At 42.5% G+C, this 17,031-nt stretch overlaps 2 protein-coding genes across 3 annotated transcripts; both read right to left on the bottom strand.

Annotated features, from left to right (window-relative positions):
* Positions 1 to 2,097: 2,097 nt before the first annotated feature.
* On the bottom strand, positions 2,098 to 6,243 carry LOC147616952 (uncharacterized). Of its 2 annotated transcripts, XM_086776597.1 has the most exons (11): positions 5,936 to 6,243; positions 4,799 to 4,886; positions 4,599 to 4,706; positions 3,738 to 4,208; positions 3,402 to 3,634; positions 3,202 to 3,330; positions 2,955 to 3,122; positions 2,737 to 2,874; positions 2,570 to 2,660; positions 2,389 to 2,490; positions 2,098 to 2,309 (listed from the first exon to the last, which is right to left on the bottom strand). In XM_086776597.1, the coding sequence occupies exons 4-11, from the start codon at positions 3,855 to 3,857 to the stop codon at positions 2,214 to 2,216; spliced, it is 1,077 nt and encodes a 358-aa protein (XP_086632723.1). In that variant the 5' UTR covers positions 3,858 to 4,208; positions 4,599 to 4,706; positions 4,799 to 4,886; positions 5,936 to 6,243; the 3' UTR covers positions 2,098 to 2,213. The 2 variants fall into 2 exon arrangements, with proteins under 2 accessions (XP_086632723.1, XP_086632722.1); XM_086776596.1 differs by lacking the exon at positions 5,936 to 6,243 and having other exon boundaries at positions 4,799 to 5,334.
* Positions 6,244 to 7,630: 1,387 nt separating this feature from the next.
* Positions 7,631 to 11,044, bottom strand: LOC147616951 (pentatricopeptide repeat-containing protein At5g27110-like). The gene is made up of 3 exons (XM_086776296.1): positions 10,603 to 11,044; positions 9,378 to 10,497; positions 7,631 to 9,188 (listed from the first exon to the last, which is right to left on the bottom strand). Exons 1-3 carry the CDS (start codon positions 11,042 to 11,044, stop codon positions 7,631 to 7,633), a joined length of 3,120 nt encoding a protein of 1,039 aa, XP_086632422.1.
* Between the last annotated feature and the right edge of the window lie 5,987 nt (positions 11,045 to 17,031).

Genomic DNA, 17,031 nt, shown 5'->3' with positions numbered 1-17,031 from the left:
GATGCTTGTGATGACATCGTCCAAAAAAAAGATGCAAATGAATGTCTACAAGACATCAAGGAGATGGTTCAATCACTTGAGAGAAGCCTTTCAAATAGAAGTTCCAGAGATATGAACATTGTCATGCATCAACTCAAGTCTGCAAGAGATACTCTTGGATCGCTAATGAGTCCAGAGGAGATTCAATTGCCAATGCGAGGCAACATCTGCCAAGTCCAAGCACATGTCACTCAAACTCGACTTGGTCATGGAAAGCGCAAGGTGGATGTTGAAGCTTTGAATTCTGAAGGTATCAAGGAACCCATCATCCAACCTGAGAAGCCGACTTGTCAAACTGGCATTCTGCGAAGAAAGCACCAACGAGGTCGTAATCGTGTTCGATTTGACGAGCGTCCTCGAATTTTTTGTCCTCATTGTTGTACAAAAACCTTATTGGTGAGTCCTGAAGCTACATTTTGTTGCCACACATGTAATGCTTTGTTACCCTTAACTAATCAACACTGTGAAGTGAAGGATAGTAAAAACCTTATTGGACGAGAGGTTCAAGTTTGCAATGGACCTAGTAGTTTTTGTGCCACTATTGCTTCTTGTGAGCATGGAGAAGACCGTAACATTGAGCGTGTTTTCACTCTTATTAATTGGAATGGTAACACTTGTAAAGTGCAAGCCTCAAACATGAGGATTTTGCTCATGTATACCATAAATCCGCCATCTCAATTGCAGTTGTTGTAAGCTTAACCCTAAGTTCGTATGAAATTTTATTCCATCTTTTGTAAGAATATGACTGTTTTTCGCTTTGTCAATTTTGTTTCCATGTTTCTTTTTTGTTGTGTGGAGTAGAAATACTATCTTTTTCTACAGCCCGAATTCACAATAATTCCAGAGAGTCTCAAATTTTAAAAGTCCTACAGCCCGAATTTACAAATTTTGCAGCCCGAATTTACAAAAATTCCAGATTATGAAAAACAAGAAAAGATTCATCCCGAATTTACATATAATGCAACCTAAATTTACAAGAATTCTAAAGAGTATATCTAATGTTAAAAGTCCTACAGCCCGAATTTACAATTTATGCAGCCCGAATTTACAATAATTCCAGAGTCTCAAATTTTAAAAGTCCTACAGCTCGAATTTACAAATTTTACAACCCGAATTTACAAAAATCCCAGATTATGTCAAATAATCCGAATTTACATATTATGCTCACTTGTAAACAATAAAACTGAAGGAAATTAGAATCTGGTGGTGATCTCAAGGAGAAAATGAATACCACCAGAACTACTTACAAGGGTGCCAGTTAAGCCAAATAAAAGACCTATTTTGCACCTTCGACACTAAGCGTGGGAACAACTAGCCAGCACAAGCATGCATGCAACAGACTACAACCGTGTTGTTTAATTCTTATCTATATGCGACATTGGTAAACCCTCATCCATCCGACCTAAAACTTTTGGTTCACGCTCAATGACTTGCTGAGAATCGCTTTCCTTCATTTCCACTTGGCATGCTATGGAATCTCAAGGACAATGACGTACACAATCAATTAACGTAAAAGCCTGGAGCAAAGAAGCCATGGAAACTGAACTAATCTCAAGAGGTGGGTGGTGTTAAAAAACACCATGAAGAAGCAACAACAGGGAACCCAATTCAACTGCTTTTTAAACCCACCACTGCCTGTAAACTTGGTAACTGTTATAAACTTTGTAACTGTTTAATAACTGCGCTCTAGCTTGTGAGTAGAAGATTCCACCAGATGCACATGTATAGATTCCACCAGATGCACATGTACAAAAAATTCAGTCCGAATTTACAAAAATCCTACAGCCCGAATTTACAAAAATTCCAGAGAGTATATCTAATGTCAAAAGTCCTACAGCCCGAATTTACAAAAATTCCAGCCCGAATTTACAAAAATTCCAGATTATGTCCTACAGACCAAATTCATAAGTTATGAGGCCCGGATTCACAAAAAAGTGCAAAGCAAATTTACACTTGCCGGAGTTGAAGTTTACGATATTAAAAGCACTCATTACAAAGCACTCATTACGAGATTAAAAGCACTCATATCCAACATGGAGACATAACATAAGTGTATGTTCTTGATTCCAAAAGAAATTGATACATGATTGTTCCAAAAGAAATTGATACATAAAATAAGTGTATGGACGTCTAGCTCGGTAGCCACAAAACTATACATCGCTGTCTCCTGCTTGCTACTTGGTGGAATCCGAAGCCTCATATTGCGCCCATGCTCCAAACTCCATCTTGAGCGCCTCCACAATTGCATGAGAGAACCAACCCGAAGTAAGCTGCAAATTTTCAAGACAATTATCACAAACCATTGTACTCTAAAGTATCATAAGAAACACAACTCCATGATTTACTTACCCACTTCTTTGGTGTGCAATTCTTCACACCACCTTGAATCAGTAGCTTCATCACTAGCATAATATAGTATCCGCAATCCTTGGTATTGGCTTGTCTCGGCATCTAAACAACCAATAAAATTTCAATGCAGACATATTCACAAATCAAAAAAAGTTTCTAACCTCTTACAAGAACTCCATACCTCCATTGTTTGTACATGACAATTCTCCAAAATTTGTAGCTCTTTTTTAAGTTCTTCATGCGATGTGTACATTGAAAAAAATTGCAAAACTCTGAACACACAAAGTGCCACTATATTATAAATAAAGAATTCATCATGTTATAATGCTAGAGGAGAAGTACACATACCTTGTCAAGGGAACAATGTAGCGATCAATTTGACGAATAGCGATGGAATCAAAAAATAAAATTGCACTCTTGTCTTTTTTCAGACGAGATATGGACCGTACATGGCAATTGAAAAATACCGCTAATGTCCAATGATCTCTACAAAAATGAGAGATTCACAATGTAAGTGTTGTGAAACAAACGTAACAAGAACTCGTGCATGACAAACATTTCCATACTCATCCACAATCGGAAAGAAAGTGAACATGTGGTTGGAAAGATCCACTCTTCCAAAATAGTTTCGCATCGCCCTTTCACTAGGTTGAGATTGAATGAATGATAGCCATAGACTATCAACAAACCAAACATTCTTGAGGGCATCCTCTTCAAAGGTACGCTCTATCCACCTACAAATCCATAATTTATTACACTACAAGACCACAAGATATTCAAACAAAAAAGAATTCTAACAAAAGTGATATTTACATGACAAAAAGATTGAGTACACTTGAGCTTGCTTTCTTGCTAGTGATTCCACGCGCAAGTTTAGCATCGAAAGTCACCTCAAGACCATATCTCAAAGAGGACAAGTGGATAGAGGTACCCTTGGGCGATCTACAAACATAGAACACTCATAACTACCAAAAAAAAAAGAAAGAAAAAATCATTGCATAATAGACACATACCTTGTCTCACTTCCACATGGAGAAGAAATTTCTATATGCATGGAGGTTTTGGATTTGAGAGCTTTCTTTAGTGAGATAGTATCTACCACCTCATCCTCATTCTCCATGGATAAATCATCTTCGGATTCACTCTCCGCAGTCTCATTTATCTCATCCTCATGCTCCAATCCTTCCATGCTCTCCTTGTCATGATCTTCTTCCTCCTCATTTTTCTTATCCTTGTATTTTCTTGACTAAAAGAAGTCATTGAAAATAAAAAGTTTTAGAATTAGAAACAATGAGAAGAGACAATTCAATATGACCAACATTGAAGCAAGAAACTCCAACATGTCTTACCACGTTGTCGTATCCTTTGGCAATATTTGCTTCCATCTTTGCAATTCGATTTGGCATTTGACTCTCCCACTTTGCCATCTCCTCTTGAATATGGGCTTCCTCCCATTCCTCATATGGCATCTTTCCGTTGAAGGAGCTAAAGATCCATCTCTTCTTTGCATTTTTATGTAGATCTCTAAGATGCTTGTCTCGGGCAAGTTATATGCGGGTAGATAAGCTTTGAGACCGCGCTTTGGCTTGCCTATGAGACCTTGATCCAAAAGCCAATTTTGACTTTTGACTATCCTTTGGTCTTCCGACGGGTCTACGAGGGACATCAATGATGAGACCATGACATTTTTTGACATGATGGATAAGATCAACCCGTTTCTCCCATGCCCTATTCCATTTTGGACAAGCTTCATCCACACGACAATAACGAACAAGTGTCCCATCCCTTTCCCTATACTCCTCAAGGAAAAGTTGCTTAACCTACAATATGAATGTATATTATCCTCTCTCTCTCTCTCTCTCTCTCTCTCTCTCTCTCTAATACATCACATCCTATTTTGCACACAAGTATAAAACAAATGGCTCGCTGCTTGCCCAGATCCTATGTTGCACACAAGTACATTTATTTATAGCTTAAAAGCTTACGGCATGGTAGGAGCTCTTGGGTTAGGCAAGGTTTTACACACTGAAGTGATTAGTAAAGGTTTAGAGAAGGATGCTTATGTTGGCACTGCTCTTGTTCTCTCTCTCTCTCTCTCTCTCTCTCTCTCTCTCTCTCTCTCTCAATATCACATCCTAATACACAAGGAGTGTGTGTAATGGTGGCCGGACCTCAAAGAAGTAAAGCTATTGGATGTCATTGAGACTTACGTTTTCTGGAACCAACATCGGCCTGCTGCCAGAGGAAAGGTGCTCCATGCTCCCATGACTCTCCGTGGCCTCGAGTTTGCTCTGCTTGAGCTTATCCAAACGATTCACCTTCATACGCAAGAGTAGATGGATTAGCGTGTAGACAAAAGAGTGGAAAATGCAAACAGAAAGGCAGCGAGGGTCGGTAAAGAAATGGATACCCTTTTTCGCTTGCTTACAGAATCCTTGCTGTTCATGTTTGCAACACAAGAGAGGATGGATTTGGAGCCACTATATTATAAATTCGGGCTGCATAAACTGTAAATTCGGGCTGCATAAGCACAACTCTCTGGTCTAAAATCTTGCATTTAAAAAGCATAAGAATATAACTCAACTAGGTAAAGAGTGGCAACCAAATAACCATGGAAAAGAAATGCAAGGAAACCATAGCCATATCTAATATTTCCAAGATCAACCATCATCATCATGTAGTAAAGAGCAAAGAGATTACATCAGATAGTTAGATTTGTGTCATATCCAAGAGGCCATACGATAGTCCACACATGAAGGATCATGAGTAAGCTCCTATGAAATCCAAAGGGGTAGTACGAATGTCCTCCAAGAAAGATAGGATCTCCAAATTGTTATAGCTTTTCCCAACTAAATGACCATATGCTACTTTTACAATCTTTTAGGGTGTTATTTAAACCCATTCATTATAATCCATTCCTTCTTACATAAATTCGGGCTGCGTAAATTCGGGCTATTGGCTGATGTAAATTCGGGCTGCATATAAATTCGGGCTGCATAACCACAACGACCCTGTGTGCGTTGCGCAGCAGCCAGTTGCCCTCTTACAAACGACGTGCATGCGACCGGCCCCTCTCTAAAGCTCTCCTTGTCCTTCTCCTGGCCGTCTTTGTAAGCTCTCTAATAGCATACCGGCCAAAGAGCCTCTAGAGCTCAAGGCCAAGATCTGATATACAATGATGCAGAGATCGCCTGAGAGCGCTACAGCTCCATGATGGCCACATGTATGTCTGTGAATCAACAGATTGATTCTTGATGAGTCCCTCACTGAAAGAACTTCAGTGCTGAAACGTTGCTTTGTTGCCTACCTCGCCTGCTGACTTCTTGAACTTGCTGGGAATGCTGCTCATGATTTCAAGCACAAGTAGTTACCCCAGTGAACAAATGCATGAGCTTGCAGGCGATGAAGACTCTACGCTTGCTGTAGTTGCTCTTACTTGCGTTTAGCTTGAATGCTGGAGGCATGCACTCGCTGAGCATCTGCTTGAGTTTAGGCACTATTAAACAAAAAATATTTAGCTGAGAGAGGAAGAGAGACACATGCTAACCTTGCAGCAGAGCACTCGAGTGGAGGCGACAGCAATCCAAGCGACGAAGGGTGGGGGAGCTGCGAAAAAACCTGTAAAACCAATACGGGATGACCTTGGAGAATTTTGAAATTGTAGGATGGAGCCGTCGGCAATACTGTTCGTCATTAATACACACCATCTCACAGCGGACGGCGGACGGCGCCAATAAATGAGAAGGAATAAAGAATTTACCAACTTCCCCGAATTTACAAAATGCCGATCGACGGCCCATATGCCATGATTTTCTTTTTTTCTCTCTCCACCCTTGATCCCCTCAAGAGCTGAGCGTGTCATTTAGAGCTGAGGCTAGCCTAGCCCTGATTTGGGTCCTGTTTTCCTGAGGTTCGTCGATGTAGGAGCCCATGTTATGACAATCTGGTCACCTTTTGATTAATAATAAATGAAGCTCTCCCATAACCTCCTCACAACTTGCAACATTTTCATGCAAAACATAAAGATCACAAGGCCCTGACCAGCAGTAAAAAAAAAAACCAACCAAATCCAATTCTATAACAGACAGTAGACATATATACTCAACACAGTAGTGTATAGATTACCTTAAACCCACGAAAGAAAGTACTCTCTTGAATAATAACCATTAGACAGTAGACATATATGCTCAACACATTAGTGTATTGATTACCAATTCTATAACTGAGCATAGCTGGTGAACGTTTGACTTGTTATGAAGGAGTAGTAGTCATAGGGCCTCCTCAGATTTCGGTTGGTCTAAGGAACAAGTATTATGAACATCTAAAATTACATGGTTGATAGTTACAGACCATTCACCTTTCTATATGTTTGAGCTGTGGTGATCCCTAGCCAATATAATTCTTGATGACAGGCTATGCACCCTGCAGAGCATGTAATAACATCCTATTTACCTGTCAGATACCCAATTGGTACCAGACACCTATCCAAAATCAGAGCCCAGCAACGTATGGGGACCACCATGACCTTTATGGGCTGTCATCCACAGGGCTTCCTCACCATGTGGGATAAATCCAAGGACCGCCACCCAACCCCAAGTGACACCCCGACATGTGGAAGATTTGAATTTTGCACCTCCAATTCCATCAGCTAGGAGAGTGGCAGCAACTTGGCTCTGATACCATATACCCAACAGATGCAAGAAGGCACCTTCGTCAAAATCAGCACCCGGAAGCCCATGTTTGTGCAACCCTTTGGAGGGGCTGGTGTCACCAGGCAGGCCCCGATCTGCCAACAACCAGCTCTCCCTTCTCCAAAAGGCCCAACCTGAGGGGATGAAGGCATCACGACCTTTACAGGCCACCATCCACAAGTCTTCTCCACCATGAGATAAATCCAAGGACCATCACCCCACGTGCGTGAGATTCACACCTTCAACAATACCCTGATCTTCTTTCCCCATAAACGGTATAGGCATCCTGGAAATACAACAATTCCAGCTGTCTTTCACAACCTCCTGTTTTTCACGACTCCCAAGGCACATGTTTTCTACATCATCTTTGTGCACACAGTCTCTCCACCTTCCCTAAGACTAGGAGCTGTAGAGGTACTTTTTCTTCATGTTCAATTTTTACACAGGTTAGTTTTTCATGTATCCCCACCCTGACTGTGTGCAAGAACCCACAATTGGCTATCCAATTCCTTTCTGGCTCCTTCCATGATCATACACTTGTACTTAATGCATTAATATGCTGCATGAGCATCTGCATGGATGTTGGACATCAAAATGAAAGCGGCAGCAGCTTGCTTATCCTCCAGTCTGAGGGCACATTCGAAGGCATGCTTACCAAGCTCTGCATAACCCCACCTCTGACAAGCACCTAAAACAGTGATCCACGTCCCAATATTAGGTTGGAAAAGCTTGTTCTCAAAAAACTCCAGCACTTCACCCAGTTGGCCTGTGCGGCCGAAAAGATCGAGCATGCAATTGTGGTGCTCAATACTCGGAACTATGCCATAGTCTCTGCTCATGGCCTCAAAAAATGCTTGGCCCTTGTCCACCAGACCAACATGACTACACACACTGAGGATGCTAAGAAATGTGATTCCATCCGGCTGTAGTCTTTCCTCTTTCATTCTTTCGAACAGATCAAATACAATGTCACTCTTTCCTAAACGGGCATACCCTGCAAGCAGTGAGCTCCATGAAACTATGTCTCTAACCGGCAGCTTATCAAACATTTCATGTGCTTCTGCAAGTGAGCCACATTTAGCATACATATCCACCACAGCATTCCCAAGAACAGGATCTCCTTCAAGATCCTCTTTGGAAATGCTCATGTGGATTTCACAGCCCTTGTCTACAGCTCCTATACAGCCACAAGCTTTCAAGGTGCAAACAAGTGTCACAGCATCTGGAAGCATGCCCTCCAAGTGCATCATTTCAATACAGTTAAGTGTTTCCTCGCCAAGCCCGTATTCAGTATATGCTGCCATGAGCACATTCCACAATGCTACATTTCGAACTGAGAGCTGGTCAAACACTTCTCTTGCTTCTGCAAGGGAGCTACATTTGGCATACATGTCCACTAACATTCTGCCAACACAAGGGTCTCCTTCATACTCCTCTTTGATGATATCAGCATGTATTTCTCGACCCATATCTATGGATCCTAAGCTTTTGCAAGCTTTCAAGCAAGACAAATATGTGACTGAATTTGGAGATGTGCCCTCCACTTGCATCTGATCCAAAAACCTCAGGACTTCCTCACCATGATTATTTTCAGCATATCCAGCCACGAGTACATTCCAAGAGACTATATCACGACTAGCCAGCTTGTCAAACACCTCTCGTGCTTCTGCAAGGGAGCCACACTTGGCATACATATCCACCAAAGCACTTCCAACAAAAGGATCTCTTTCAAATCCTTTTTTGGCAATTTCATCATGTATTTCTCTGCCCTTGTCTACGATTCTTAGATTGCCACAAGCTTTCAAGACACAAACACATGTAACTGAGTTCCTGGCCACACCCTCAAGTTGCATCTTTCCCATACAATTTAAAGCTTCCTCACCAAGGCCATGCTCTGCATATCCCGCGATTAGTGCAGTCCATAGGATAACATCCCGAACTGGCAGCTCATCAAACACTTCTCGTGCTTCTGCAAGAAAGCCACATTTAACATACACGTCAACCAAAGCACCAGCAACAAAAGGATCTCTTTCAAACTCCTCTTTGGCTATCTCAGCATGTATTTCTTGGCCCCTTTCAATGGCTCCTACACTGCTACAAGCTTTTAAGCTGCACACAAACGTGACAGAACTCAAGATTATGCCCTCCAAATGCATTTGCTTCAGATGAATAAGAGCTTCCTGACCATGCCCATGTTCAGCATACCCTGAGAGCAGGGTGTTCCACGAGACCACATCTCGAACTGGCAGCTCATCAAACACTTCCTGTGCGTTTACAAGTGAGCCACATTTGGCATACATGTCCACCAGAGCATTGCCAACGAAAGGATCTCGCTCGAATCCATCTAAGGAAATTTTCGCATGTATTTCTTGACCCCTGTCTATGTCTCCCATGCACCCACAAGCTTTCAAGGTATGAATAAACGTGACAGCATTTGGAGACACTCCCTCCAAAAGCATTTTTTCCAAACAGTCCAAGGCTTTCTCACTAAGCCTTTGCTCAACATACCCTGCAATTAGCACATTCCATGATGCTGCATCTGGAACAAGCAGCTCATCAAACACTTCATGTGCTTCTACAAAAGAGCCACACTTGGAATACATTTCCACCAGGCTTATCCATACAGAAGAGTCTCTGTCAAAACCCTCCTTGCAAACCTCACTGTGTGTTTCTTGGCCCCTCCCTATGGCTCTTGCACAGCCACAGGCTTTCAAGCTGCAAACAAAAGTGACTGCATTAGGATGCATGCCCTTCAACCGCATATGTTCCAAACAGTTGAGCGCTTCTTCATCAAACCCATGTTCAACATAACCTGCAATTAGAGCTGTCCAGGAGACAACATCTTGAACTGGCAGACTGTCAAAAACTTTATGTGCTTCTGCAAGTGAGCCACATTTTGCGTAAATATCCACCAAAGCACTTCCCACAAAAGCATCTCTATCAAATCCCTCTTTGACAATCTCAGAGTGTAAGTCTTGGCCCTTGTCCATGGTTTTAATACTGTCACAGGCTTTCAAGCTGCAAACATAGGTGACCGCGTTTGGAGAGATGCCCTCCTGTTGCATGTGTTCCAAACAGTTCAGCGCCTCTTCACCAAGCCCATGTTCAGCATAACATGTAATTAATGCAGTCCATGAGACTACATCTCGAGCCAAGAGCCCCTCAAACACTTCCTGAGCTTCTGCAAGTGATCCACATTTGGCATACATATCCACCACAGTACTGCCAACAATAGTACCTTTTTCCAAGCCCTGTACACAAATTTCTGCATGTATTTCTCGGCCCCTGTCTATGGCTCCTATGTTGCCACAGGCTTTCAAAGTGCAAACAAACGTGACAGCATCTGGAGACATGCCCTCCAGCTCCATCTCCCTCGAGCAGTTCAGAGCTTCCTCAGCAAGCCCATGCTCGACATAACCTGCAATTAGAGCAGTCCACAAGACAACGTCTCGAGTTGGCAACCCATCAAACACTTCCTGTGCTTCTGCAAGTGCACCGCATTTGGCATACATATCCACCAAACTGCTGCAAACAAAGGGCTCCAATTCAAATCCGTCTTTGGCAATCACAGCATGCACTCCTTGGCCTCTCTCCAAGCATTTCTCCCTAGCACAAGCTTTCAGCAGAGCCTGCAAGGTATGCGTGTTAGGATGTACAGACAGCTCTTGCATCTGTTGGAACAGATTGAGGGCATGCTGGGATTCCCCACATTCAATGTAACCTTGTATAAGAGAGTTCCAAGAATACTTATTGCGATGCGGCAACCTTTCAAAAACCTGCTCTGCATCAGACAAACTTGCACATTCTACAAACATAGGGACAAGGTAGTTGCCAAGAGGTCCATGAGCTTGGAGCTTCTTGTTGCATATATGCGAATGCAACCGCTTGGCACATTCCAGATTTTTCTCTTTCCTGCACTTCTGGGAGATGCAAATCAAGTCCTCTAGTGGAGGCACATCGACCATTCGCTCCAAAGACGCGAGTTCCTCTTCTAAGCTCAACATTGAAAGATCACTGTGCTCTCACTGTAACTACACTTTTTTGATGTCAACCAATCGGGGGCACCATGCTGCCATAAAAGCTCTGTAGGAGTGGAGAAGAAGAAAATACTATGGGTACTTGAAGATGGTTTTGTAGGAGAAAATCCTCCATCTCGGTAGGATGTGCAGCAGTACAGCATGCCTGCTGCTTCTTGACCATACCTTGAAGCTACAGAAATGCATGATGCAATTACTTCCTGAGCACATTTTCGAGCTGCGGAAATTGCAGGTTTCAGCTCCGCCCAAATAATCAAATTGCCACAAAAAACGCATCCAAATCATTGGCTGCTTCAAGAAAACGTATAGCTTTGACATCCATCAGGCAATCTTACTAATGCAGAGAAGTATTTTCGAGAAGAAGAACTGCAAAAATTTTCAACAAGAGCATCAGACGACAGCCTGGTTTTACAGGCGCTGATCCCATGGTGTACGGCATGAAGCCCACAAGATGAGGGACAAATCATGTAATGTCACCAGGGCAGGACATGCAAAGGTTGATCATGCCTTTGTACAGTGTTTCAGAAACATCAAATTCAACCTGTATTCAGAAACCCAGATGAATTAGACTAAGATTGCACTTGCCTAATCGCCTTCTTTGAGATTGGGTTAATTTATCTCTTTCAAAATTGATTAGGGGCCATCCCTTGAGAGAGAGAGAGAGGGGGTTTTTTTTAGGTCGTAGAGCAACTATGCCAGGAGCCCCCTCGGGACTATTTGACACCCCTTTTTTCAAAGGGGATCAAGGCGGACATTGTCGCTCAAAAATCGAGGATCGGGTGGGCCGTCGGATTTTGTGATCCATGTGTAATCCCTGTGAAATCCAAGTGTGAACCCTGTGTGGTCCCATCTTCTTGGCATTTGGCTCCCTGTGTAAAGGGAGCCAAATGCCAAGATGGGACCACACAGGGTTCACACTTGGATCTTGTGATCCCTGTGTAAAGGGAGCCAAATGCCAAGATGGGACCACATAGGGTTCACACTTGGATTTCACAGGGATTACACATGGATCACAAAAATCCGACGGCCCACCCGATCCTCGATTTTTGAGCGACAATGTCCGCCATTGATCCCCTTTGAAAAAAGGGGTGTCAAATAGTCCCGAGGCAAGAGCCCTAGAAGGACTATCCAACCAAGAGCCCTAAAAGGACTATCCAATGAAGCTAGACTCGAACCCAAGTGGATCCATGCCATCTTAAGGGCCTTGCACCACTTCTGCCGCCCCACATCTAACCCTCATCACAAGGTCAGCAAATTACTATCTATCAAGCCTATAACTCATAGCATTAGATGGAATCTCCTGTTATACTTCGACTTGCGTCAAATCACCCAATGATCTCTAGAGAATTTTTCTTGCTTTGATGAAGCCTTCATCATGAGGCTTGTAAACTTCGGCCATGTTCTTGGTAAATAGAGAACTTGATTACTTCAAGTTGACTCTATCTTAAGAAACCTTCAAATATTCATCACCACTTCGTGAGTTAACATGGGTTCACTCGCTCGACCTACATAAGCCGCCTTGCCATATTACCCACAAACAACCACTTATCTTATAATGTAGTGGATTCGCATGCCTTGTAAAGTTGGTCAAGCCTTAAAATCTTCATGTAATATATCCAAATTTAACTTTTCAGTTATTCTATGAGTTGGCTCCATTATTGGATGGAGATTAAGCATAATTAATATATCATGGATGTTTGCATGGTAGAGCCTTTCTTTAATAGTTTTGACACATGAAGTAGGTCATGAGGTAGGTCCGATTGGCATCAAAGCCACTACAATGCCTCTAATCCCTCTACTATGTAAAAAATATATGGAGAAAAAGAGTATGTCTGTGAATGACTATGCATTGAAGATCAAGGGTATTGTGGAATCCCTTGCATCTATCGGTGTTTCAGTAGTAGATGATGATGATAAGGTGGAAGTTTGTCTACGTGGTCTCGGGCCACAATACAAGGCGTTCAAGACATCTATTCAGACTCGAAAAAACATTCCCAATTTCACAGATTTGGTGTCTATGTTGATTATAGAAGAGAAGAGCTTGGGTGAAGACCAATAGCTTTCACAAAACAAAAACAGTTCAGAGCAACAGGCCTTCTACACAAGTTCAGGAAGAGGACGAGGTAGAGGAGGCCATAGACGCGGCCAAGGAGGTGGCCGAACAAGTAATCAGAATTATGGCCAACAGCAGCAACAACAACAGTCCCAGAATTCACAACAACAGCAACACACAGGTGGAAGAGGCCAATTCTGAGGCAGGGGGAGTCAAAGAGGTTGTGGAAATTGAAAAGGTAGTATAATGATACACGTGGATGCTTTTACTGTGGTAAGCCTGGACATGTGCAAAGGCAGATTGTTATAAGAAGCAGGCTGACATGCAAAATGGAAAATTGCAGCAAAACAACTATGCATCCTCGAGCAGAAACAATGAGGATAATGAAAGGTTGTTTGTTATGCAACATGTTGTTAATGCCATGTCTGAAAATGTTGAAGCAGCACATAAAGATTATGTATGGTACGTTGATTCAGGTGCTTCGAACCACATGACAAGTCATGGGGAGTGGTTCAAGGAGATGAAAAACCTTGAAAGACCAGGTTTTGTGGAAACAGGGGATGACACTGCTCATCCAATTGCCCATATTGGAGATGTGTCATTGTCTATGTAGGATGGCTAAGTGAAGTACCTTGCAGATGTACTTCATGTTTCGAACATAACAAAGAATCTGGTTTCAGTTGGCCAGATGATTGAGTATGGTTTGCAGGTTCGGTTTAACCCTGATGTAGGATGGCTAAGTGAAGTACCTTGCAGATGTACTTCATGTTTCGAACATAACAAAGAATCTGGTTTCAGTTGGCCAGATGATTGAGTATGGTTTGCAGGTTCGGTTTAACCCTGATGGTTGTTATGTTGAAGACTTTAAAGACAAGTGCAGGTTGGTTGCAAAAGACAACAGAGTGGGCAGAATGTTTACATTGAATGTAAACATGCCTAAAGTGAGTGCTACGATGTTTGCAAATGGTTCAGGAATTGTTGCAGACACAGACATTTGGCATTAAAGAATTGGACATGTGAATGTGCAGAGAATGAAGTCTATGCAGACTAAAGGAATTGTGATAGGGCTGCCAAAGTTTAAAGTTGAAGGTATATGCAGAAAATATGTGAAGCATGCCAATTTGGAAAGCAAACAAAGCATGTATTTCCACGTGACAGAAATGTGAGCAAAAATGCACTAGATGTTGTGCATTCACATCTATGGGGTCCTACAAAGACCATGTCTATGGGAGCTGCAGGTATTATGTGACATTTATTGATGACCACACAAGGAAAGCGTGGGTATACTTCATGAAGGAGAAGGGTGAGGTGTTCACTCATTTTCAGAATTTTAGAGTTATGGTTGAAAAGCAAACAGGGAAATATGTAAAGTGCCTAAGGTCAGATAGAGGGGGAGAGTACTTCTCCAATGAGTTCTCTGAATTTTTGAAGAAGAATGGTATTCGGAGACAGTTTACATGGAGATACACTCCGCAGCAAAATGGAGTTGCTGAGCAAAAAAACTAGCACATTGTTGAGATTGCGCGAGCATTGATGGGAGAGAAGAATATGCCGCATAGCTATTGGGTTGAGGCTGTTTCTATAGCAGTTTACATCATGAACAGAACTCCAACTTCAACCATACATGATGTAACTCTAGAGGAGAGGTTTACTGGCAGAAAACCTGATTTGTCTCATCTAAAAGTCTCTGGATGCATTGCATAGCTATTGGGCTGAGGCTATTTCTACAACAGTTTACATCATGAACAGAACTCCAACTGCAACCATACATGATGTAACTCCAGAGGAGAGGTTTACTGGTAGAAAACCTGATTTGTCTCAAATGAAAGTCTTTGGATGCATTGTATATGTGCATATGCCAGATGAGCTGAGAACTAAGATGGATCCAAAAGCTAAAAAATGTGTGTTTATTGGGTATTCCCTTGAGCAAAAGGGATACAGGTGTTATAACCCTGCTACACGTGAGTTGAGGGTAAGCAGGGATGTTGTTTTTGATGAGATGAGCAGCTGGTATGCTGCTGAAAAAGAAGGTGTTGGGGCTGATGTGAGTGGAAATGCGGTTGCACAGAATACAAGTCAGCAATCACAATCTTTGAGTGGACCAGGAGAGTCCTCATCTAGTGGTTCAGTTGATAGACCATGGAGTGGCAGGCTGCGTCATAATACCAGTCCTGCAAATGTGATTAGTACATCACATAAAGGCAAAGAGAAAGTGGTTGAGCCCCTTAGTATGCCTGACATTTCTGCAGGGCATTCTCATGTTGATGGAGAGTCTAGTGGCTCTCAGAGATGAGCCTTGATGTTGAGGAGCTTGGGATACCAGCTATGAGAACACTTGGTGTAAAGAAGGCTATGGAAGCCATGAATGCAAAGCTGCGAAGATCTGGGAGAGTGAAGAATCCTGTGCAGAGGTTTACCTATGATGGTTATGTGGCACATCACTATGCATACATGGCAAAAGTTGTACAGGTTGTAGAGCCCACATGCATTGATGACGCTGTTGGAAATGTGTGTTGGGAGAAAGCTATGGATGAGGAGATGGATGCACTATATGGAAATGAGACTTGGGATTTAGTGCAATTGCCTGAAGGTAAGAAAGCCATTGGTTGCAAGTGGGTGTACAAAGTAAAACATAACAGTGATGGAAGCATAAGCAGGTACAAGGCTAGATTGGTAGCCAAAGGATATGAGCAGACATATGGCATTGATTATGGATGAGGAGATGGATGCACTATATGGAAATGAGACTTGGGATTTAGTGCAATTGCCTGAAGGCAAGAAAGCCATTGGATGCAAGTGGGTGTACAAAGTAAAACATAATAGTGATGGAAGCATAAACAAGTACAAGGCTAGATTGGTAGCCAAAGGATATGAGCAGACATATGGCATTGATTATGAGGAAACTTTCAGCCCAATTGCCAAGATGACAACAGTGAGTTGTGATAGCAGTGGCTGCGTCAAAGAAATGGTCTTTACATCAGATGGATGTAAAGAATGCATTCTTGCATGGGGATTTGCAGGAAGAGGTGTATATGTTGCAACCACCTGGTTATGAGGATGTGAGTCACCCCGAGCATGTTTGCAGGTTGAAGAAAGCCTTGTATGGCTTAAAACAAGCACCAAGAGCATGGTCTGACAAGATTTCTGAATATCTTGTCACTATTGGCTTTCATGTAACCAATGCAGATTTCTCGCTGTATGTGAGACACAGTGATAGAGGGGTTGTGCTTGTTGTCATCTATGTAGATGACCTAATCCATGATGCAGAGATGATGTAAAGATCTTGCTTAGACAGAAGTTTGAGATGAAGGATATGGGGGAGCTCAGATATTTCTTGGGCATTGAGGTGATTAGGTCACCACATGGTATTGGATTACTACAGAGACAGTATGGCTTGGACATGTTGTCCAAGTATGGTATGACAGGCTGTAAGCCTATCTCAGTGCCATTGGATCAGAATGGCAAGTTGAGTGCAGATTCAGGAGAGATTTTGGAGGATCCTACTATGTATAGGCGCATAGTAGGAAGCTTGATCTACATGACGATCACCAGGCCAGATTTGAGTATGCTGTTGGGTTTGTGAGTCAGTTTATGTAGGTTCCTCGAAAGCCGCATTTGGATGCATTGAGACGCATACTGAGGTATGTGAGGTCTACTTTGCATTGTGGACTATTTTATGAACCTGAGACAGAGATATGTGTACATGGGTACACAGATGTTGATTGGACTGGTAGTATCTCAGATAGAAGATCTACTAGTGGCTTCATGTTTTCTTTGGGGAGTGCTGCTGTGACTTGGAGCAGCAAGAAGCAGCCTACGGTTGCTCTATCCACAGCATGTGAGGTAGCTTGATTGAGAAAGC

This window comes from Cibotium barometz, chromosome 37 (assembly GCF_041138505.1).
Source record: "Cibotium barometz isolate CiBa-2024 chromosome 37, ASM4113850v1, whole genome shotgun sequence".
Classification (NCBI taxonomy): domain Eukaryota; kingdom Viridiplantae; phylum Streptophyta; class Polypodiopsida; order Cyatheales; family Cibotiaceae; genus Cibotium; species Cibotium barometz.
The sequence above is the reverse complement of the archived record's forward strand: the minus strand, read 5'-3'. Positions and strand labels throughout refer to the sequence as shown.

What these genes read in the sequence shown, in the direction of transcription:
- LOC147616952 (XM_086776597.1), bottom strand. Translation starts at nt 3,857, where the DNA reads ATGCCATATGAGGAATGGGAGGAAGCCCATATTCAAGAGGAGATGGCA. An exon ending in CCATGTGGAAGTGAGACAAG is followed by an intron (nt 3,331 to 3,401) that starts GTATGTGTCTAT and finishes CTATGTTTGTAG; the next exon opens with ATCGCCCAAGGGTACCTCTA. An exon ending in TACATTGTTCCCTTGACAAG is followed by an intron (nt 2,661 to 2,736) that starts GTATGTGTACTT and finishes TTGTGTGTTCAG; the next exon opens with AGTTTTGCAATTTTTTTCAA.
- LOC147616951 (XM_086776296.1), bottom strand. Translation starts at nt 11,044, where the DNA reads ATGGTCGATGTGCCTCCACTAGAGGACTTGATTTGCATCTCCCAGAAG. An exon ending in GGAGCCCTTTGTTTGCAGCA is followed by an intron (nt 10,498 to 10,602) that starts GTTTGGTGGATA and finishes CTCTAATTGCAG; the next exon opens with GTTATGTCGAGCATGGGCTT. An exon ending in GGCAATGCTCTGGTGGACAT is followed by an intron (nt 9,189 to 9,377) that starts GTATGCCAAATG and finishes GTTTGTGTGCAG; the next exon opens with CTTAAAAGCTTGTAGCAGTG.